Source organism: Zootoca vivipara, chromosome 10, assembly GCF_963506605.1.
Source record: "Zootoca vivipara chromosome 10, rZooViv1.1, whole genome shotgun sequence".
In the NCBI taxonomy this organism is placed as follows: domain Eukaryota; kingdom Metazoa; phylum Chordata; class Lepidosauria; order Squamata; family Lacertidae; genus Zootoca; species Zootoca vivipara.
In genome coordinates, this window is record NC_083285.1 from 41,410,175 (window position 1) to 41,433,125 (window position 22,951).

The 22,951-nt window shown below is 46.7% G+C and overlaps 1 protein-coding gene across 1 annotated transcript in view; it reads left to right on the forward strand.

Annotated features, from left to right (window-relative positions):
* The first annotated feature begins 3,907 nt into the window (after positions 1-3,907).
* SHISA8 (shisa family member 8) overlaps positions 3,908-22,951 on the forward strand; it is a 33,637-nt gene continuing 14,593 nt past the window's right edge. Inside the window, exon 1 of the mRNA XM_035128044.2 lies at positions 3,908-4,752. Coding sequence (XP_034983935.1) covers positions 4,190-4,752 — 563 coding nt within the window. The 5' untranslated portion in view covers positions 3,908-4,189. The remainder of the gene's footprint in view (positions 4,753-22,951) is intronic.

Consider the following 22,951-nt stretch of genomic DNA (forward strand, 5'->3'; position numbering starts at 1 on the left):
ATTCATCACTTTTGCTGGGGCTCCTAGGCATTCCTCTCCACATATCTGTGTAATATTCGACTTGGAAAATAGAGCTGCAAGTCTTTGGAGAAGCCTTCTGGTTGTTCAGTCACCTGAGCTTGCAGCTTCTTCTCGAGGAAGAAGCCACTCTGGAGTTCAGAAGCTGGACAGTTCCCTTGTTGGGAAATCTGACGCAGTTTTAGATTTGTGAGGTGGTTATGCAGTAGTCTGTGTATTGTGATTTGTGGCACTGTGGGTTAAACCACAGAGTCTAGGGCTTGCTGATCAGAAGGTCGGCGGTTCAAATCCCTGCAATGGGGTGAGCTCCCGTTGCTCAGTCCCAGCTCCTGCCCATCTAGCAGTTCGAAAGCACATCAAAGTGCAAGTAGATAAATAGGGACCGGTAAACGGCGTTTCCGTGCGCTGCTCTGGTTCGCCAGAAGCAGCTTTGTCATGCTAGCCACATGACCCGGAAGCTGTCTGCGGACAAACGCTGGCTCCCTCGGCCTATAGAGTGAGATGAGCGCCGCAACCCCAGAGTCGGACACGACTGGACCTGATGGTCAGGGGCCCCTTTACCTATACCTATGCAGTAGTCTGTGTATTGTGATTTGTGGCCAGTGGGCAGTTTACAGCACATTGTAAGCCTATTGACATAATAAGCGGTTGGGATACCTTTTGCTTGTAAAAAGTAAGGGCAGCTGTGTTGCCCCCCCAAAAAACAACACAACATTAGGGGAATGCCTATCAGATACCACAAAATAGGGCACAAGCTTTCAAGTTCTCCAGAACTCTTAATCAGACTAGACGGTAAAAAAAAAAAAGGCTGAGGGAGAAACATGACTGGTGATCATGCCAAGAGCTTGCCTCCTGCGAGAGCCTTAAGGCACAGTGGGGGAGGCATTCGAATGTAGCTCTTTGAGGTGCTTTGCAGGTTACATCGGGTTGCATCTAATCCTGTTGGGAAGAAGCAGAACAAAATCTCTGGAACTGCATCTTCTGCAATTACAAAAAGCAGCTATTACCCAGGTTTGTCTCCATCCTTAGGTGGAAAGCACAGGTTTCTGGATTCAAGGAAAACAGGGAGAAGGAGATCCTATAGATTCTTCCACATCCTTTCCTGAGATCAGTTCCTTGAAATTTTGCTGTCAAATGTGCTTCCCATGTGCTGAATATTTGCTCACTTGGTCACTTCAGTTTAGGCTAGTTCTTTGATCGTTATTGATTTCTGTTATCCCCTGGGGAGGAAGTTGGATGGTGCCTGCTGCCGTGTCTTGAAGAATGGAAAATATTATCAAACCCTTGATTGCATTTTTATAAGCCGCCTTTGTCGGAAGGGGCCCAAGGCAATTTGCGATTTTGAACGGTGAAAGCAATCGATGAAAAATATAGAACAGAGGCCAAACCATGGCTCCTTCATGAGCTAATGGCCTGTGTTTCTTCCTTCCGGGTATGTGGGTATGGGTACACACACACACACACACACACACACACACACACACACTCCTTAAGTGGCTCCAGGGGAGATTAGGGAAATGACTGCCCCAACAGTTTTCTCAGTCTGATCATACTCCCTGCCCTGGGTTCCTTCTTTTTGTTAAAAGGTAATGTGCTATTACCACTAAAGTGAGTATTTTGCAAGCAGTCAGTCAATCTGGCTTCTCTTCCAGAAAGAGGTTGTTTAGGGGGCATTTTCGCAGTTAAGCTTCCCACTGACGAAAAACAAGTGGGATTATTTTTAGCTGCATATTTTAACACTAGCTAAGGGCCTGTCAGTGTGACAGGCCAGGAGTGTAATTGAACTTCCCTCCTGATGGTCCTGCATGCCTTTCCTAGAGCCATCACAACATCTTGTGGCAATTAATTGTGTAAGTTAATTATTTGTTGTGCGAATAAGTGTTTTCATCTTGTTTGCCCCGAGCCTTTGTTCCTGGTTCTAACTTGTCCTTCATTTTGTATGCAGGCAAAGCTTCCTTTCTAAAATTAATAGGCAGTCTTGCCAGAATAAGTATGACAGTACAAAGCCCTGGACAGTTCTCCTCAGACTTGGTTTATTTTTCTCTCAAGTGTCCTGGAAAAAAGTTCTCTGGCTGAAAGAGAATAAGAGTACGGATTAGCCTGTGCCCTTTCAGGAATACGGTGAGCTTCTCCGTGTGTGTTTTTCTAGATTTGAACACCTTGAATCATTCCCTAAGGGCACAGGGGAGCTAGAATTTTCATCTCCCAATCTGAAAGAGTAGCTTTAATGCTGCTTTGACGTTGGAAAAGTGGCCTAGAAATAATTTAAATTCATAGCTAAATGCTTTGGGGGGGGGATCAATAAAAGCAGCTCCTCCTGTCACAACATCAGCCTCTGCCACAGAGCTTTCTTATTTAATTAACCCAAAAGCTGTACGCATTAACAGGTGGGGAATTGCATAAAGTTCACAAATGGAGAGGGGAGGGAGTGAGTGTCTCTGTGTGCATGTGATAACTTCTCTTTGTCCCTTCCCCTTTCACACTTTCGCATATGTATTCATGCCGCTCATATCCATATATGCCCTTCTCTCGCACACCATTCAGCGTAGCTCTCATAAACAAGTAGTATTTTGCACTGCCTGCTTACCAACACTTCGTTCTTGTTGCCTACACTCTTTTTCTGCTGAAACCCTTCCCACAAACAGCACAGTGCCCCATCTGTCTCTAGACTCTGTGGGCTGACCAAATAAGCACATGAGTCGTGCGAATGTTCGTAAACATTCCGTGACACTTCAGCAGCTGAGCCAATGACTAAGGCTGGGGACTCATTTCAAGAACAGAAGCCGATGTCCTTACAGCCAATCACTGTAGAGGTTCTGCAGGCTGCAGCTTGTGTTTAGCTTTCTTTTGTCGGATTTGATGGGAGGGCAGAAAATTAGTAAAACAGCTATGTTCTCTGCAAGTGTTCATATTCTGTACCTCCTTAGTCTCTATGCCCCCCCCATCCAACCGTAGCATGTGTCTTTAATGTTTGACCTCAAACAGATATCTAGACTAGGGCTGGTAGTAGCTGTAGTTGCTCTTGCTGTTGCTGTTGTCTTTACACAGCGGCAGCAGCAGCAATGCTCTGGATGACCATCATTTCACAGTCGTGCTCTCAAACATAACATTGCAGTTGTAATACTGCCAGATTGAAGTTATATCTGCCTGTGTGCGTTTGCTAAGAAGCAGCTCTACTTCTCCGCAGAGAGCTGCACATGTGAAAAAGGAGAGCAAAGAATCCAGCACACATCCAATTTCCTCCTCTTCCTTGCAAGTAGCATGCTTGTTTCCCTCATGCCACTTGTGCATGCGGCCCTGTGGACACGGTCAATAAGGAGCTGCTGGTGTCCTCTTGCATCCCCTCTGGCCTAATGACAACCTCTGGCAGCGAGCCAGGACTTTGCACAGAGGGCACGGAGCGCATTGGAGGAGTTGGCGAAGCTTCTTCTCTGGTCTGCTTTGGAAACTGTCAGGCAATTGTGGATCTGGCTTTAAGAAGAAATAAGGACCACTCTCACTCCTCCTAGGCTCCCTCTCCCTCCCCTTTTCTTTCTTTCCCTCCTGACAATCCCTCCCTTTCTCAGTGGTGCAAAGGATTTCTTTTTTTTTTCAGAAAGCAGTGTCTCTGAGGAAGAGGGAGCGAAAGCGAGAAAGGGACAGGCTGCTTCCAGGATTCTGTTCGAGCCAAGATGGGAATGTAGTCTGTGGTGTTTCACAGTGGCAGCTTCTCAAACGAAACTAGAAGCATAGAATATTTGCTACGAAAGAAGAAGAAAGAGAAGGAGAATTTTACATCTCCCCACCTCCTGGGATCGCACAGGAAATTGTGAGGTTGTCTTTTCACTTAGTCAGTGCTGCACATTGTTTTGATATTTCTCCTTAGCCTCATCCCCTCCCTCCCTCCCTCCTTTTAACTTCCAGCTCCCATCTTTATTTCCACCCATCCCACACCCTTCTCTGGGTTAGAGGGTTTTGCTTTGACTGTGGGGTTTGCGCCGGAGAAAACTAGTGAGGAGGGGCTAAAGTATCTCTTCTCCACTGGAAGTGGTAGACGACGATTTGTGCTGGTTACTTGAGCTTTTAACTGGGGATTTTTGAATTCCCTTCTTTGGATTGTCTGTCTGGACAAAAGAAGATTTTTCTCCTTTGGGGAAGTCAGTCAGAGAATAAGAGAGACAAGAACATTTCCATGATGAGCTGGGGTGGCTTGCAGATGGAGCGGGGTTATATTTTTGGATTCTGTTGCCTAGTTCTCTTGGATCCAGGACAGGTTTGGACTGGGAATCCCAGTACCCAGAAACCTGAGCCAGAAGCGCAAATTGAAGTCAACAGCAATGCCAGCTTTGGCCCCACTTTGGAGGACACTGCTGTGGCCCCCACTGAGGCCATACTTTGGGGGGATCGGTGCCTTGGTTATTACGATGTCATGGGTCAGTGGGACCCACCCTTTAACTGCAATTCTGGGATCTACAAGTTTTGTTGTGGGACCTGTGGGTATCGCTTCTGTTGCCAGTTCACAACTGGGAGACTGGACCAAAGTGGCTGTACCAATTATGACAGGCCAGAATGGATCAACACAGGCCAACCACCACCTCAGGTGGACGAGACCCCCGAGAATCCCACACGGGACAAGACCAACATGATTGTATACATCATCTGTGGTGTGGTGGCCATCATGGTGCTGATAGGAATCTTTACAAAGTTGGGACTGGAGAAATCACAGAGCCCCCAGGCAGAGATGACCATGTCCAGGTAAGACCTCCCCCCCCCAAAAAAAAACCCATATCTCTGTCTTTTATCCCTTCTGTGTCTCCTTTTGACTTTTTCTTTGCAGTGAATTTCGATAAACAACATATCCTCCTGTAGCTCTGTCACCTCCTTTGAGGCGGACACTGAGGTCTACAAAGTCAACCAACATCTTTTCCTCTTCTCATCTCCTCACTCTGCCCCACACATACAACCTTCTTAGTCTTTAGGTCTAAGTCCTCAGAAGACAAAGAGAGAGAATGATATGGCTCTGGTGAATCATAAAGGAATTGTGCAAATGGGTGGGAATGAGGATTCCAAGTAGGTGAAGCTTAGCAAATAATGTTTCTTGAGAGTGGGAACTGTTAATTTTACTTAAGAGACTGAAATCTAAGAGGCTAATTTCAAAAGAAAATGTAAGTTGTTATAAAATGTGGAGAGTGGGAGGGAGGGAGGGAGAGAGATATACTGTGAAGAGAATAAGAAGGGTGTTAAGATTAGCCCAGGCAGGCAGGCAGGTACACTTCATGCTTGGTATCTACAAGGCTGAAAGTAAAGTTGGTGATATATTCATGTGTTGAGAGAGGTGTGTGTGTGTGTGTGTGTGTGTGTGTGTGTGTGTGTGTGTGTGTGTGTGTGAATAATGGACCTTTCTTTTCTCCAGGGACCCTGTTTTTAAAGCAAGGCTGTGGAACTTTGTGGAACTTTATATGCAGTTTTGTGTTTGTGTTTGTGTGTGCGTTTGAGGAGGGGGTGATGAACACTGGTGCCTAGCAAGCAGAAACATGCTTGCAGCTGCCCCTTGCCAGCACATTGCAGAGGGATCAAAAGGCAAGTGGCGCGCAACACTGTAAAAAGCTAGGATATTCAAAAGCGACACCTCTCCAACTTTGCTACTGCTCAAGGAAAAGCAGCCCGGAATGCTGCTGCTGCGGTATGTGTGATGAAAACAAGTTCAAAGCCATGGGGGGGGGAGTCGGGGGTCGGTGGAGATTGGAAACGGGTATTGGCGGTTAAGCGTCTCCTGCTGGGACCAACCCTTTGCCTCCTCTCACTTTGCAGCTGCCATCTCTGAAACAAAGGAACTGAACTTGGCAATTAATTGTAGGTTGTCTGGTGGCGTTTCCTATCTGCATCTCTTGCGCACGCACGCACACATTCTCCCATAGTGTGCATTCCCTTGTTTTGTTTTGCTCTCCTTCGCTTCTTTCTCTCGTTAAGCTTCCGTTCCTCCGGTTTCATCCTCTCCCTCTGTTACAAGCCCAGTTGTGAATTGTCCTCTTTTCCATTCCCCTCAACTTCTGTGCCTCCCCACTCCCTTGATTCTCCAGTCAGCCCTTTCTGCCAGGGGCCTCTCTCTGCCACCCACCCACCCGTCCCCCCAGAAGCAATAGGGGAAGAAGAATTAAGTCTCTTGTCAAAGGCGAAGTTGTTCCTCCCAAGGCTATGTAGCACTTGTAGGTCACGAGTCATGGCTCCTACAACACACATAGCAACATGCGCGGTCGTTTTGTCAGTAGTTGTGGGAAGGGAATGTGGGGGCTCAGGGATGATGACATACAGCGTGGAAGAGCCAGGGAGGGGAGGGAGGGGGCAGGGAAGCAGTGCCACTCTGGGTGCCAGCTCTTTGTACTGCTAGCGCTTGATCTGCTTCTGTGCCAGGACTGCAATCTTTTTACCTGATGTGTAGCAACAGCAAAGAAGATGTGCAGCCAAGGGGGCTATTTGCCCAGTCAGCGACTCTCTGTTTGTGCTTGGCATCGAAGGAGGTGTCGAGGCAACTGTGTGTTCCCTTCTCATGGGCATAATAAGCATCCCGTGCAAATGGCCCCGGAGCATCTCTCTCAGCCCAAATCCACTGATCAGCTGCTCCTCTGACTCCCACTGGGCAGCAAGGGAAGCAGAGTCCAAGCCAGAGCACCGCACCAGAATCAAGGATGTGATGAAGGTCTCCACCTCTTTGTATGGGGGGCTGCCAGGGATGATGGCCCATCCACTGTAGTGCCACAGAAACGGTCTCAGTTCAGGGGCACCCAACAGCCTGCATGATGCACGATCACAAAAGTAGCCAAATGGGCTTTTCTAATTGCTATGCTGTGAACTATTTCCAGGCAGCTATGTGAATCTGGTGGCAAGATTCCCCCACCTGCTGTAGCCCATGGAAAGGATCAAGTTCTAGAATGATGGAGTCAAGGATCCAGGGAAGGCTGAACTTTGGGTTTCATGCCAGATTTGCAGGGTAGGGTGGGAATACCAAATTCTATCACACAAATGTCTTTTCCCCAGGCTTCTTTCTGTTTCTGGCAGTGCAAAATATTGAGGTGTTTCTAATGACACCAGAAGTATGTAAACAACTAACAGGCCGACGGAATCAGACCCAAGTCTTTCTGTTCTGTTTCCAGCAGTGGACAGCCAGACATTTCTGAGAAGCTTAGAAGCAACTCCCCAAGGCAATGGCCTGCCCTCTTCTCTCCCTAGATTTTGGTATTGCCTCTGACCATAGAGGTTCCACCATACAATGTCTAACAGCCATAGAGAGCTAGTTCCCTCCCCATTAATGGAGGGGTGCCCACATCCTCCTTATCTTTTCCATCACATATCAAGTTTGAAACCATGGATGCCTTAACTTGCTATAACTTCAGCAAGACTGAAATTTGGTAATGCCATCCCAAAGTTCAAGCATTTCATGTGATGGTTATGTGACGTATTTTACAGATCTAAAAAGAAGAAATAGGGGAGAAATTAAATTATTCCCTGTTCTAACAATTTGACCCTTTAGCTAAATATGGTTGTATGTGTGCATAAACACATCCAAATACTTTATTCCCACTTTAAATCATCCCATCAATGCTCTTCTCTATGACAGCGCAGTAACGAGGTTACAAGTGGCATCATCTACATGGCTGATCGGGCATAGTTGTGTTGTGATGCCTGTCAACTGCAATGCCAGCATAATGGCTTGCTTCAATAGGATCTGGGTTTTTGCTAGCAGTGGTTGGTTCTGTGATGGCCAAGTGCCTTTATGGGTGTAAGTGTGTTGTCTCCCTGATTCACCTCCCTCTGACCACTGCCATGCTCCTCTCCTGTTGCTACGCTGCGCAAGAGCTTTGAAACGCACCAACATACCACATCTGGTAATGACGCACATTACTGGCACAATAGCACAAACCCATCTGCTACATTTTAGAAATGTGGTTAATAAAGCAGTACTAAGTAAATGAAATAAAATAAAATTTCATTAAGAAAATAAAATAAAAACAGGATCTGCAATGCAGGGTACAACTGCAGCATCCTTCTGAATTTGGCTGTCTGGCCTCTGCTTAAACACCTTCTGCCCACCACCTCCCAAGGCATTCTGTTCCACTTTCCTCCCTGCAAGGAAGTGTCTTCTAACGTTTAGCCAAAATCTGCAAATTTACACCTATTTTTTCTAGCCTTCCTCTTGCGAGCAACAAATTTACAATGATTGTTTGGGAGCTCCATTTGGCTATATAAGTTTTTGCGGTGGTGGGCCAATATAGGTATTGCAAACAGGCCTTGATTTCAATAGTTTAAATTAGCACATGTAACTTAATGTTAAATTATAGCCAGAGCCAAGTGAGTTCTGCTTTGGATGAACAGCCAAACTTGGGAATTAAAAGGAAAAAAGAAATCTTTCTATGCTTGGCAAAACTATTGCATCTTGATGCAATTGTTCCACTGTGCCCTTGATAGCAAATAAAAAGCATTGATTTTGGATATGGTTCCTCTGTTTTGAATGCAGGTAAATATGACTGAAAATTGGGGTATTTGCTGAGCAGCCACTGCTGTACAAATTTCTGGTTTTTTGGCTGACAAGAGGAACTTTAGATTAAAGGGGCCGGCCAACCTGTGCCCAAGAAGCAATTGCTTTGCTCAAATGTCTCTTGTGCTTTTCCTTTGCTAACTGCACCTCATTCTCTGCCCCGTGGCTAGAACCAAGCTGATCTTCTCCTGACCATGATGTTCTTCCTGGGTGCTTTGGGATGCAACTCACCATGCCCCTCACTTTTATTAACATGATACTTACTGTATTTTTTTATTTTAAAATTATTGCAAGCCAATGTATTTGCAGGGTGGGTTATAAATCTAAGTCATACGTAAATGCATGCGTAAGTTCATCAATCACCAATGAGACGGGTGACCCTGCAACTCACTCTGGAGTAAGGGAAACAAAACAAGGGATGTTTAAATAGGCACTTGTCCTCTAGCCCAAAGGAAACTATGGATGCTACCATCAAGCTGCTTCTGGAATCTACAGAGGTCATTGCAGGAACTGTGAACTGGAACAAAATGTGTTGCCAAAACTAGGAAAGTCATAATCAGAAGAGGAAGAGCCAGATTTTGGTTTCTATAGAGACAGATGCTAGGGATGAAGTCTGCCTAGAGGCCAGGTGTGTTGGCAGAGGTGGCAGGAGAAAAGAGCACAGAAATAGCACCATCACAGTTAACACAGGTGTCACTGTTTCATCTTGCTTAAGTTAATGCTCTTGTTTTACTATTTCATCAAGTCAAATGTGTGCACGGCAATATTTCCTGGAGCAAGGTGTTAATAATTCCTGCTAGAGAGAGAACGTTTGGAAATCAGTCCTATGCAAGCTTCCTATATATCCAGCCCCAGTTTTGCATCTTTCCTGACCTTTGATAATCACTCTATCCTCCATAGTACAGCGATTGTACAGGCAGCACTTTATCGCTTGACTAACTTTGCTAGACAGGTAACTGGGAGTGGCTGCTGGGACCATATAACACTGGTCCTAAAGGATCTACACTGGCTCCCATTACATTTCTGAGCGCAATTCAAAGGGTTGGTGCTGACCTTTAAAGCCCTAAATGACCTTGGCTCTGTATATCTGAAGGAGCATCTCCACCCCCATCATTCAGCCCGGACACTGAGGTCCTGGTCCATGGGTCTTCTGGCGGTTCCCTCACTGTGAGAAGTGAAGCTACAGGGAACCAGGCAAAGGGCCTTCTTGGAAGTGGCACCCGCCCTGTGGAATGCGCTCCCATCAGATGACAAGGAGATGAGTAGCTATACAACTTTTACACCTGAAGGCAGCCCTGGAGAGGCCATACAGAGGCAACAGGAAGCTCCCTGAGGACAGGCACTGGCTCATCCTCCTCCCCAAGCTTGGCAGCAGCTGCACTGGTGGAAGAAATAAGGACATTCCCCATGCCCTCCAAGTGCACCAATTTTCCAGGGACAGTCACGAAATTAAAAAAGCCATCCCAGCTTCTGATTTGATCTCAGACAGCAAGCAGCTCTCCGGGGCCTTAAGCAGGCATCTTTTCATCACCTGCCATCTGATCCTTTCCTCTGGCGATGCCAAAGACTGAACCCGAGACCTCCTTCATACAAGGCAGGGGAAAGGAGTCTTTTTCACCTTGAGGGCCACATTCCCTTCTGGGAAACCTCCTGGGAGCCACATGCCAATGGTGGGTGGAGCCACAGGCCAAAGTGGGTGTAAATTTTACCTTTGTTCGGTAGATTAGTTTCTACAGTCACTCACTCACACACAGTTCTCTCTATCCTCCCTGCAGACTAACAAGAGGCATTGTCAGAGTTCATGGACACATTCCGGCCAGGCTAAAACACTCAAGGCTGGTATAAAGCCAGGTAGTGAGGGTGTGACCTGATAAAAGGAAGTGTAGCTTGAGGAGAGTTTTGAGGGGCAGATGGATAAGTCCAGAGGGCCCCAACTTGGCCCCTTTCCCAGATAAATCGCTCTGCCCCTGAGTCCTTCCCCGGCAGCTCTCGAAGCTAACAAGGCTATTGAAATGGACAGGAAATGTAAAAGCTCTGGAAATTTGGTAACTTATTGCCTCTGTGAGTGTCTGAGCAGTAAGGTGCCTGCTGTAGCCTGCAGATTGTCTGCTAGGGAAACAAGTTTAGCAATAAATCCATGTTATATTTGTGGGTGAGTAGGGTCTTGAGAGTGAATTAAATGAAATAAAAAAGCTATGAGAAATTGTTTATTAGGGCAAAGAGACCTGATCTAGGAAACTGCTGCAAATTACAGCACAAACCGCTTAAATTTATGTTTGGGCCTCCACATGCTTGGACACAGCTTATGGAAACTGAGTGGTGGATATGGCTTTCAGCTACACAGTCCCTGGGAATAAAGCCCACTGAACTAGATAGGATTTACTTATGAGTAGACATGGATAGGATGCACTGTGAGTCACACAACCAATATATGGCATGAAGAAAAGAAGTGGGCCTTGTGCATATGAATCGGCTTTTACTAGTGCCTGAACCAGGGGTCCCCAAACTAAGGCTCGGGGACCGGATGCGGCCCAATCACCTTTTCAATCCGGCCCATGGACGGTCCAGGAATCAGCATGTTTTTACATGAGTAGAATGTGTCCTTTTATTTAAAATGCATCTCTGGGTTATTTGTGGGGCCTTCCTGGTGTTTTTACATGAGTAGAATGTGTCCTTTTACTTAAAATGCATCTCTGGGTTATTTGTGGGGCATAGGAATTCGTTCATTTTTTCCCTTCAAAATATAGTCCCCCCCCCCAGGTCTGAGGAACAGTGGACCAGTCCCCTGCTGAAAAAGTTTGCTGACCCCTGGCCTAAACCTATATACCGTCTTTCCCACATTTTAAGACACCGTCTTATCACTTTTTTTCCTCAAAAAAACACTGGGTGGCTTATTTTCAGGGAATGTCTTACCGGTATTTTTATTACATCAGGAGCAGTGCCCCTCTTGCTCCCTGTCTCCCTGCGGGGCAGGACTCTTGACTGAAAGAAAATGACGGGCAACAGCCACCACCAAGCTCCATGAGAGGGAGTCTGAGGGAAGGGAGGTGTGTGCATCGCTGGCCCAGCCCTCTCTCCCTGGCCCTGGGATGTTCGTGAGGGAGGGAAGGAGCTCCTCCGAAGGGCTGCTCTCTCTCTCTCCCCTCACAGGTGGGGACTCACTTAATAGCAATCTGCTACACTGGAGCTTCTTAAATTTAAACCAGTACAGTATAATGGAATCTATCTGTGTGATGCAGTCGTAGCAGTAGCCTATACTAAAGCAAATAAGGATCTCTACCAGCCAGCCAACTGCCCAAGACTTAAGAGCGAAAGTTCCAACAATGTAGCACTTTGTAGCACTGATAGCAAAGAGGCTACCGGCTGAGATACTGTAGAAAACAAAGCAGCCAGCTGAGCAGCAATTAAGATGGTAAATGGTAGCAATTAAGTAGCAATTGAGCCAGCAGAAAGCGGGGTGAGATAATCTGCTGGTCCTAACAACCCGTCCGTGTTTCTCTTACCCACAAAATGTTAACTTTTGTGTAGGGTGTAGGGCAGTGTTTAGCAGCTCCTAAACAGCGAGAAGGGGAAAGTCCTTAATCCCCAAGGCAAGGACTGCGCCACCGGCAGCGATCCCGGTACCGGTACAAATCCTTAAAGGGGAAGCTCTACAGACAAGCAATGGAAAGAAAAAAGAATCCTCACTTTTTAAAAGGCTATTAAAAGGGGGAAAGGTGGGGGGAAGCGAGAGGTGGGCTCTGTGTGTGTGTGTGTGAGAGAGAGAGAGAGAGAGAGAGAGGCGGGGGGGGGGGGAGAGAGAGAGAGACGCGCACACAGAGTCTCTCCCTAAAGGGGAAGGCAGCGTCTTCAATCGCCCCTCTTTTTTCCCTCGTGCTTTCATCTTCTCCCCACCGCAAATGCCACTTTTCTCCTCTTCACCAAGCAAGCAGAGCTCACACAGCCTAGCTAAAAAAAAATATTTTGGAATCCTTTTACAGGTATTTTAAAAAATGCTTACAGAAACAGGAGGGGGAATCACGAGGCTGCAGGAACGGCTCTACGGTGCATTTTTACAAGCTTTTAAAAGAAATGCGTGTCTTTGGAGCGACAGTAAAATGGGGAGAGATTTTTATGGGGGAGAGTTGGCTGGCGGGAGGGGGGAAGGGTCTATCACTATGTCTTATTTTCGGGTTATGGCTTATATCGCGCAACTGCTTAGAAATCCTGCTATGTCTTATATTATGGCTACGTCTTAAAAAGGGGGAAACACGGTAGTATAAGTGAGCAAACTATCACATGAGACAATGTTCGTATTCATTTTAAACCCGGTGTTTTGTTTTATTTAATTTTGTGAGCTGCTTTGGGCCCATCTTTGATGGAGAAAAGTGGAATAAGCTGTTAAAATAATAAGATGTTGAATTCCACCCACAGCAAACTGAAAAGAGGTCAGCCATGCTCATTCCAGCCTGTTCCCTGGGCCATCAGCAAGAATAATTATGCATAGTTATTGGAAATAACTTAGGGTGAAATCCAAAGACATCTACCCTGCCCACCATCCATCAGCAGAATGGGCACAATTGGTGGAAATGATTACTGTCCCCCTGATCCCTTATCCCCCCCCCTCCAATCTGCTCTGGCAGGTTGGAGATTCCTCCAAATCAGATGGGGTAGGTGGGAGAGGGCTACAGGGGGAGGAACAGAAAGGGAGGTCCTCTCTTCTTGCACAGCATGGAATGTCACCCTGTAACACAAAGATGTATACTGTATACCAGTATGTATTGGGCCATTTCAATAACGAATGTATGTAGGAAATATAGACCAAGAATAAAGACTTGTAAAAAATTATTCTTTGTTTGATAAGAGTACAATCAGGGGCTATTAGAAGTAATTAAATGGGAAGGAAGGGAGCTCTTGGGGGTATCTGACAGGGGCCCAAAAAGCCAGAGGAGGAAGTGAAGAAAATGTGAACAAAGGGATTTCTATTTATTTTCTTTAAAAGAGGCAGGCAAAGTACTGGCTCTGGGAAAGCATTTTAAAATAACCCGTTGATTACAGTAATTGCAAAAAGGGCCATATGCTGTGGAAACAGGTTGTGTGAATTGGCCCCAGCGGACATGTAACACTTCTCTGGTGCTGTTCATGCAATTTCTGGTGTTAAGACTAGAAGCGGCACTTCATTAGGAAGTTTATCAATTAACTGAGATCTCAATTTACACTTAAGGCTCAGTGTAGAAATGTTGGCCCGCGAAATGTACATCCTGCCCAAGAAGTCTATATGTTGCAGAAATCCTTTTGATTTTATGTCAACAACAAAAAAAGTGACACTTTGGAATGCCAATGAGCATGGGCAGAGGTCTATCAGCACCAAATAACTGAAACACGCCCTTCTAAATTTAGAACTCCTGAACTAGGTGTGGATAACCTCTGGCCCTCCAGATGTTAAAAGGTAAAGGGACCCCTGACCATTAGGTCCAGTCGTGACCGACTCTGGGGTTGCGTGCTCATATCGCATTATTGGCCGAGGGAGCCGGCGTATAGCTTCCAGGTCATGTGGCCAGCATGACAAAGCCGCTTCTGGCAAACCAGAGCAGCACATGGAAACGCCGTTTACCTTCCCGCTGTAGCGGTTCCTATTTATCTACTTGCATTTTGACGTGCTTTCGAACTGCTAGGTTGGCAGGAGCTGGGACCAAGCAACGGGAGCTCACCCCGTCACAGGGATTTGAACCGCCGACCTTCTGATCAGCAAGCCCTAGGCTCAGTGGTTTAACCACAGCGCCACCTGGGTCCCTAGTTCAGATGTTACTGAACTACAACTCCCATCATCCCTTGCCATTGACCAGGCTTGTGGGGCTGGCAGGAGCAACATCTGAAGGGCCAAAGGTTCTCCACAGGTCTCATTTTAGAAATTAACCACAGAATATTAACCAATGGGTTGCTTTGTTAAGATTCTTCCTTCAGATATGGAGGAAAGAAGGCTTTTAAAACAGGCTAGTGTCAGGGAGCAGATACTGTGCCCCCACCTGGAAATGTGCTGGATTCTGGTGCTGAGAGGTAGAAGTGGGGGGGTGGCTCATAGCAATGTTCTCATAAGGACAGAGAAGATGTAATGCAGCCAGGATTAAGCCAGATGGTCTCATACTGCATGCCAAGAGCCCCAGCAGCAGAAGGTGGCATGGATAATAACCCGTTCCCAAAAAGATGGCAAGGGCTATGAAGTGGAGTGTAATATACTTGAACAGTGGGCGACAATACATTTGTGGTTTGGGCTGGGTGAGGAATAACAGCTTTTGAGTGCTGACTATGAAGACCATGAAGAATAGAGATACGGAACCAGATTCAGCCACAGGGCTGGATCCTTATCTCCTTATTTTGGTCCATGGCCCAGTGGCGTAGGAAGCCGCTCAGGCACCCGGAGCAGCAAACATGACATGCATCCGGGGGCGGGGCATCGCTACATAGTGGGGTGCCAGCGGCGGCACTCGCGCTGCCCCCTAAAAGACGCAGCTAGGAGCGGACCGCCCCCTCCGCTCCCCACTTGCTATGCCCCTGCCATAGCCTCATCCTATGCAACCCACAGCTCCCTTCAGGTTCTCCCACAGGCAGACAAGGAAGAGCTATCGTATGAGGTAAAACAAGCAAAGGCCAAACTGGAGCTGAATCTACAAAGTTTGTGGAAGGAGTAGGAGAAGTGCTGGAAAACATATGCTGGCCAGAATTGCCTGTGTATTGTAGTTGTGAATTATGGGCAGTGGTGGTTCTGGTGTGTGTGTGTGTGTGTGTGTGTGCAGGATATGACAGCTTCCCCATGGAAGCAGTTTAGAATAACCCCTGACAGTTATATTGGTTTAAATTTGTTATGCGGACAAAATACCAGCACTGCAGAGATTCTGATAGTGAATTTCGGGCAGATATATCAGTGCAAATGTCTTGGACTGGAGGAAGGATGAAAGGGTAGAATTCTACTTGTGCTTTTGTCGTTTTTTTTTGTCTGTGCACTGAAAAAATCCTGATTCTGAATGTGTTTACTTGGAGTTGGAAGCAAGTGTGTCTGATTTCAGTGGAACTTACTTGCATTGAGATAGCTTAGTTGGCAGATCACGAGACTCTTAATCTCAAGGTTACGGGTTCAAGCCCCACGTTGGGCAAAAAGATCCCTGCACTGCAGGGGGTTGGATTGGGATAACCCTTGTGGTCCCTTCCAAAACTTTACAATTCTACGAAACACATTGAATGTTAATATTCTATCCAATTGACTAGCATTTTGATCCTTAGCACATTTCTGTGAAGGCATTACTTATAGCAGGTACGTGCATGCTTCAAATGAAAGTACTCTTATCACCCACGGTGGGAATGAAGATAACAGTGCTACGCTTGAGAAAGGAACCTGCGAGGCAGCGCGAGGTGCCCTTCCCCCAGCTCACTAATGAGAGCTAATTTTCATCTTGTCTCCTTTTATCTGTCCTAATGTCTTGCTTGCATGTAAGTTGAACGTACAGTTGCCCCAGGGAACAGGCCTGATTGGCTGGTGGAGTGATGTCTATTAGAGAAGAGCTGGCTCTCCTAAGAAGAGGTTCCCAGCCTGTTGGGAGGGCCACAGGTTGGGAAACAAGGGGACACCATAAATATTTAAAGCCCCATAGAGCTGAGGTAGGAGAAAGCAACCCATCAGGCTTGGTGCTGTAAAGATGCAGAAAATAATTGTCTTTCCCCACAAAAAAGAATTCAGCCTTTAAAAGGTATAATTGGGTAAATGCATCGGGAAGCAGGTCAGTTTGGTGATCTGATCAGGAGTGCAAGAAATGGTTGTGCCAAAGCAGGACTAGGGACCTGTGGGACTCGAGATGTTGTGGGGCACCCAGCTCCCATTTCAGCCCCTGTCTGTGCAGCCTATGATGTGGGGAGCTGTAGTCCAGCAACATCTGCAGGGTCATTTGCTCACGCCTGCCCTAAAGAATCCACACCAAGTCTACAAGCAGATTACACTTGCGTTAGTCAAAACTGCATATGAATGCGTGTTTATTAGGAGACATTTGCCCTGAAATGTTGATGAATTTTGATGAGGTAACAAACCCGCAAATCGCTGCAAAGTGCAGAGAACTGAATTTAAGATTGGGAAAATGAGAAATGGAGAGAACCAAAACTGACAGCTCCTTCCGTCCCCGGCTGCCGCAGAACTTACCCCTTCCAACTGTGGCACTGGCTCAAGCCAGAGGGGAAGAAGCAGTTGCCCTTCTACAAACAGGAACAAAGGTGCACTAAACACCAGGAACAAATCCAGAACTGCACACACACACCCCTCCAGAGGCCAGCAAGGTTATTTTGGCAACCTGAGGCAGAAAGTCTCACAAGTTCATTTCCTGGTAGTAAAGATGGAATAATTAAATAACTGACAATTTGTTGCCTTTTCATGTCAGCCAAAACGTTCTGCCAGAAGTGGCTGCCTCACTCTGGCTAATGATAGGGTTGGCCCTGCTAATCACTCATGGCATCGTTTAGCTGTACAGACAGTGGGTACTTCCACACAGCAGTTTATGGAGGACTCGGGGCTGCTCACACATGCATGTTTTGTGTGGCATCTGCATGAGATCATCCAAATTTCTTATTTGTGCACGAAATTCAGCAAGTTTAGAAAAATCCACAGAAACAGCAAGTCTGTGTTCAATGGGGAAATAATGTGTGGTGTCATTTTGATGAGGACTTTGTTGTGTGGGTGCTGTGAAAAACTTGCAGACAAGAGCAACACCGACAATAAACTGCAATGTAGAAGCATCTGGTGTCAAAGAATAATAGAATTGTAAAGTTGGAAAGCACCCGATGGGTAATCTAGTCCAATTCCCTGCAATGCAGAAATAACTGTCAATCCTGAATTTTTCTGCATGTTTTCTTTACACCTCTTTCCATCTCACCCTTACTTTATGGTCACTTGCAGACAGCCTGTTTATTGAGCATTCATCCTGATTTGCTTGTGGGAAGGTTATATGACTTCAGTTATCACATACTGTCTGGTGCATTGCTTTCCTGACCACAAAAAACTGTGGGTTTTTTAAAATCCTAAAACATATTGTAAACTCATACAGGGAACTCCAGTAGGGAAAGGCGGGACTCCACAGTGCCATCTGGTGTCGCAGTGTTATAGCACATATAAAACGCTTTTTTATTTACCAATCTAGCTGAGTCCCTGAATTTGCTGCTGGGTGATTGCAAAGTAACAACAGCCTGGAAGCAGCAGCCCTCTCCCTCTCCCTCGCCCTCCATCATTCTGTCATGGGAGCCCCAAACATTGCTTCTCTTTCTCACTGGCTCACATCCCAAAAGTGGTTTGTTCATTGTGACCAGGCGAACGTGTCGCAAGTAGTCTTGGCAGTTAAAACTGGGATGGAGTGTAAATGTTGGTGGGGCAAACAAGAATTTTGTGACACTTGTTTTAGTAGACACTGATTAGCTCAGTATTATTAGCTCAGGGCTAGAAAAGCAGTGATGTATAAGGATTTTGAAATGTTAAAATTATTCAGCCTTGTGGTAGGGCTGGTGCCTTAACAAATTACGATGGTTCTGAAAAGATGTTTTTCCCCCGCCCTGTCCAGTCCTCCGCACCGCACTCCTACTCCAGCCCTGCATTCAACATACTATCAAAGACAACAATCTAAATGCCATTGTGTGTAAACCCCAATATGGGTTGTGTACTAGGTTGTTGCCGCCCTGATTGTGCCCTTCATGGTACCCTTCCCTACCAACAGCCCCTCCACTCCTCTGGCAAGGATTCCTCAGCAACCTATGACCAGCTTCACCTCTAAACATGAAGTCAGAAGATTCCTGCTCAGGAGAATGCCATTCTCTGCTGTTCCTTATCGACTGGTCTTTTCCCTTGCAAAGCCACACTGTGGACCCTATTTATCCTTGCCCAGTTTCTGTCATTCTTTCCAGTGATACATCTGAGCTGCTCGGACACACGCTGGGCTCTAAATCTACATGGTCTGGACTAGCTGGGATTGCAGGTCATCACTCTGCCCAGAAATCCAGCATGGATGCCAAACTCCCCTCCAGAGCTGATCTAAGCCATTGAGCAAAATGAAGCAGATATGCTCTTCAGAATGCCAGTGTGTGTGTGTGTGATAATTATTGATTATGCAACTGGTACATAGAATTGCTCTTTTTTCCTTCCAGTTCTCCTTTTGCATCCCGACTCCTAGGGCTCGTCCACACTTTGCTTGTCCTGTGTCTAGAAAGCAGGGTCTGAGAGGTTTTCTGCTTGCTTCGCTGCTTTTCCTGGGACACTGAATTTACCACTGAATTAGAGCAAACGTCAGTATGCGGAAACACTGTTGATGTTTGCTCCAATTCAGCGAGTTTTCCTGGGGGGAAGCAATGAGACAACCAGATGTGTTGAAGTGCTTTTTTGTGTGTGTAAACAGCAATCCACCTTAACTGCACGTTGGCAGAAAGGCAGTACAGGTATATGGAGGGGAAAATAAATACTTTGAATACTCCTCCACCTTTTATCAGCAGCCCTTGTGTGTGGTGTAGTAAAACAATTTGTGTGTTCAGACCTTTAACCTCCCCCTTAAATAAATTCAGACAAGACTCAAATTTTGGTTTGGTTTCTGTCAGAATTTAGGCCACAACTTTATTGATTACAGCAAGTGAGTGGTTGCATAGGCTCTGGTTCAACTAGCTCCCTGCACCATTGCAGGTAGCGCTGACCCACAGCACCAGCATAGGTCAGCCTAGGGTGAACACTCGGATAGGTGGAAAGCCAGGAACAGGCTATGTCCACCACCCAGATGTCCCCCTGGACTCAGGCACGGGCACAACCCACTCACAGGGTTGACCAAATTGAGTCCCTGGATTCCTTTAACAGAATACCCTACACATAGGGATGGCAAGAGCATTCCCCCATCCTTATTACCTGAACCAGAGCCTATCCACCACACGAGCCAGCACTCGCCGCCAACCACTCACACCTGTAACCAATCTCTTAACCCCGCTGACACAGAGGTCAGCCACAAATCATTCCCAATCACAGACAGATGAACCTGTAAAGGGACGCATCGCGGAAAGTAATGCCCGGGTGATGGATCACCGTCCCACCCAAAGCCAGAACCTTCTTGGCCACTGCGCTCTGGATGCACTTTCTGGTCCTCTTGGTGGCAGCTGGGCAATGACTTCCTCTCCATTCACGTCACTGCAGGAGTTGCGACCAGAAAAATTTGAGTCCAGGAAGAGCTGCTTTCAACTCCTCCAAGTCCTCCTGCATACGGGTCCGCAGGCTCAAGCCAGGAGCTTTCGGCAGTCATTCTCGCCCAGCTGCACCACCATCGCCAGAGGTGTGCCTTCTGCAGACACCTTCGCCTGCACGGTTGGAAGAAGCTCCTCCCAACACATTCCTTGTCTGGACACCCAGGAGACGCTCACATGGTTGGGGAGCCCTAGCCTGCATCCAAATCCAGACTCCGCTGCCCTCTTGCCGGCCCAGTGGACAATGCTGTGCCCAACTATCCAGACTTGCAAGGTGGGCGGACCTAGGAATGAACAAAACAGCATTAACAACTGCACCTCAGTGCCGCTTCCGAACATAACTCTTGTATGCTTCAGATTTCCAGCTGCCCAGATCCTTAATCCTGTCAACAGACAGGCCCCAATGCGCAGCGGTGGTACCATGTTTCTCACATTTTAAGACGTGCCTATAAAATAAGCCATGGCACGATTTTCTGGAGGCAATAAAATATAAGGCATCCCCCAAAAATAAGACGTACTGCGGTATTGTAACGGTAGTGGTGGGAGCAGGTCTGCATGGCGCTTCTGCAGCGTGTGCCTCGCCGAGACCCAACTGGGTCGGGACTCGGCGCGCCGCGCGCTTCTGTCTTTCCCATGTCCCGCTGGGTCGGGACTTGGCGCGGCGCACGCTGCTGCTCTTGCCGGGTCCTGCTCAGTCGGGGCTCGGCGCTGAATATCCCTAAATATTTTACTTTTTTATGAATTTCTATCTCAATGCTTTGCACCAAAACAATATAAACAATTGCGGTGATAACGGACATCCTTGCCTAGTTACTTTTTGTATTTTACATTCATTCGTTATCACCTGCTTTACGATTAACTTCACATTTTGTTCTGAATAAATTGCTTGTATTCCTTTCAAAAATTTACATCCACAATTACGGTAATTTCTTTAAGCAGTTTTTTCATGAAATCCCAGGAAACATTATCAAAAGCTTTTTCCGCATCTATAAACATTATTGCTGCTCTCCCCCCCCCCCATTTTTTACCTCCAGTATTCTATCACATTCAATATGTTTCTTATGTTCTCTTTCATTTGTCTACCTGGAATGAACCCTGCCTGATCTTGGTGTATATATTCACCTAAAAAATGTTTCAATCTATTTGTTAAAATGTTTGCAAATAGTTTATAATCATTATTTAGTAATGAGATATGCCTATAATTTTTTATTTGCATTAAATCCGAATCTTGTTTTGGAATCACTGTTATATAAGCTTCTTTCCATGTTCCTGGAATTTCACCTGTCTTTAAGACATCAATCATCACATCTTTCAATGGGTTTACTAATTGTTCACTTAATTTTTTATAATATTTTGCCGTTAGTCCATCTGGTCCTGGAGATTTACCACTTTTTGACCAATTTATTACCTCTAAGACCTCTTGAGCTGTTACATGATTATTTAAGATCACAGTTTGTTCCCCTTTCTTTTGGCAGATTACTGTTATATATATATATATATATATATATATATATATATATATATATATATATACTCCTCTATTTTAAAATTCCTCTCCTTTCCTTTCTTGTACAATTCTGAGAAGTATTTTACAAATGCTTCTCTTATTTCCTTCATCTTAAAGGAAGCTCACATCTTCCTTTGTGGGCGCCCTTTAAAGGACCGTGCACAGCACCTCGGGCCACATGGGACTCACCAGCTGGTTGGGATGGCCTGCCTCCCTGTGCTAGTCATTGGGGGTTCCCGCCAAACCCCAGTTAACCTATCAGCACTGTTTGGAGGCAGGGCCAGTTGCATAAATAGGATTCTCATATATATATATATATATATATATATATATATATATATATATATATATCCTGCTTAATGCCAGAATAGGCTTCGAAACTATTTACAAGTATAAAAACCAATTACACAAGCATTAAAATATAAACATCTATAATTAAAATGCACAGTAACACAATCTCATTAAAACATGAAAATATAAACACTTCTGGAAGTGGAGAGCCTTCCGGGAAGAGGGCATGCTTACCCATCCCTTTCTCCAGCTAAGGATGTGCTAATTTGGTCTTTGCAAAGAAAGTCACTGGGAGGGAACTCAGACACAAGTCAGGCTGCAGGTCAGAGAGCAAAAATCAAGCCCTGGAAGCATCTTGGGGTGGGGAATCAGTATCTGCCGAGGTGTTCATGCTGTGAATTTCCACCTATATTCAACCTGTCTGTCTCCTTCCCATTTGCCCTGCATCCTCCCTTCATCACATCACTGCTCCCGCAATTAGATTGGGGGGGGAGCAAGGGCGTACCCACCGCGGGGCAGGGAGGGGCCGCTGCCCTACTCTAGAGGCAGGGCCGGTCGGGCAGCTGCGGGCAAGACTGGCGCTGCCGGCGGGGCTGGTGGGCAGAGGCGGAGGACAGCCCAGCGGAGCGCGAGTTCGGCGCCCGCAGCAGTCTCTTGCGCCCGAGCCGTGCGGAGTCCACACAGCCGCGCTGTGTGGGAGGGGGCAAGGGCTGACGCTCCCAACGTTCGGGAGACCTTTGCGCATGCGCAAAGCGGGGCGCATGCGCACAGCGCGGCTGTGGACTCCGGCGGCCGCCGTGCAGGGCGCATGCGCACAGCGCGGCTGTGCTCAAAGGTCTCCCGAACGTCGGGAGTCGTTCAGCGCCTGCCAGACCGCTGCAGCTACGGAGCCTCGGAAGGCTTCGCGGAGGCCGGGGCTTTGCTCCAGACCTCCGCGGAGGCCCCGATCCAAGCCTGGTTCCCTTCTCTCCCCCCCCCCCCGCCCACCCCCAGACTTCCCTCTTCTCCTCTAGGCGGCCGCTGGTTTTCTCCCCTTCGCCGCCGTCGCTTCAGGTTCACGTCTGCCTCCCCCCCACACACACCATCAAAGCATTCTTGGCATATGGCTGTCAAGCCTCTGCTTAAAAACATCCAAAGAAGGAGACTCCACCACACTCCTTGGCAGCAAATTCCACTGCCGAACAGCTCTTACTGTCAGGAAGTTCTTCCTAATGTTTAGGTGGAATCCTCTTTCTTGTAGTTTTAATCCATTGCTCCGTGTCCGCTTCTCTGGAGCAGCAGAAAACAACCTTTCACCCTCCTCTATATGATATCCTTTTATATATTTGAACATGGCTATCATATCACCCCTTAACCTTCTCTTCTCCAGGCTAAACATACCCAGCTCCCTAAGCCGTTCCTCA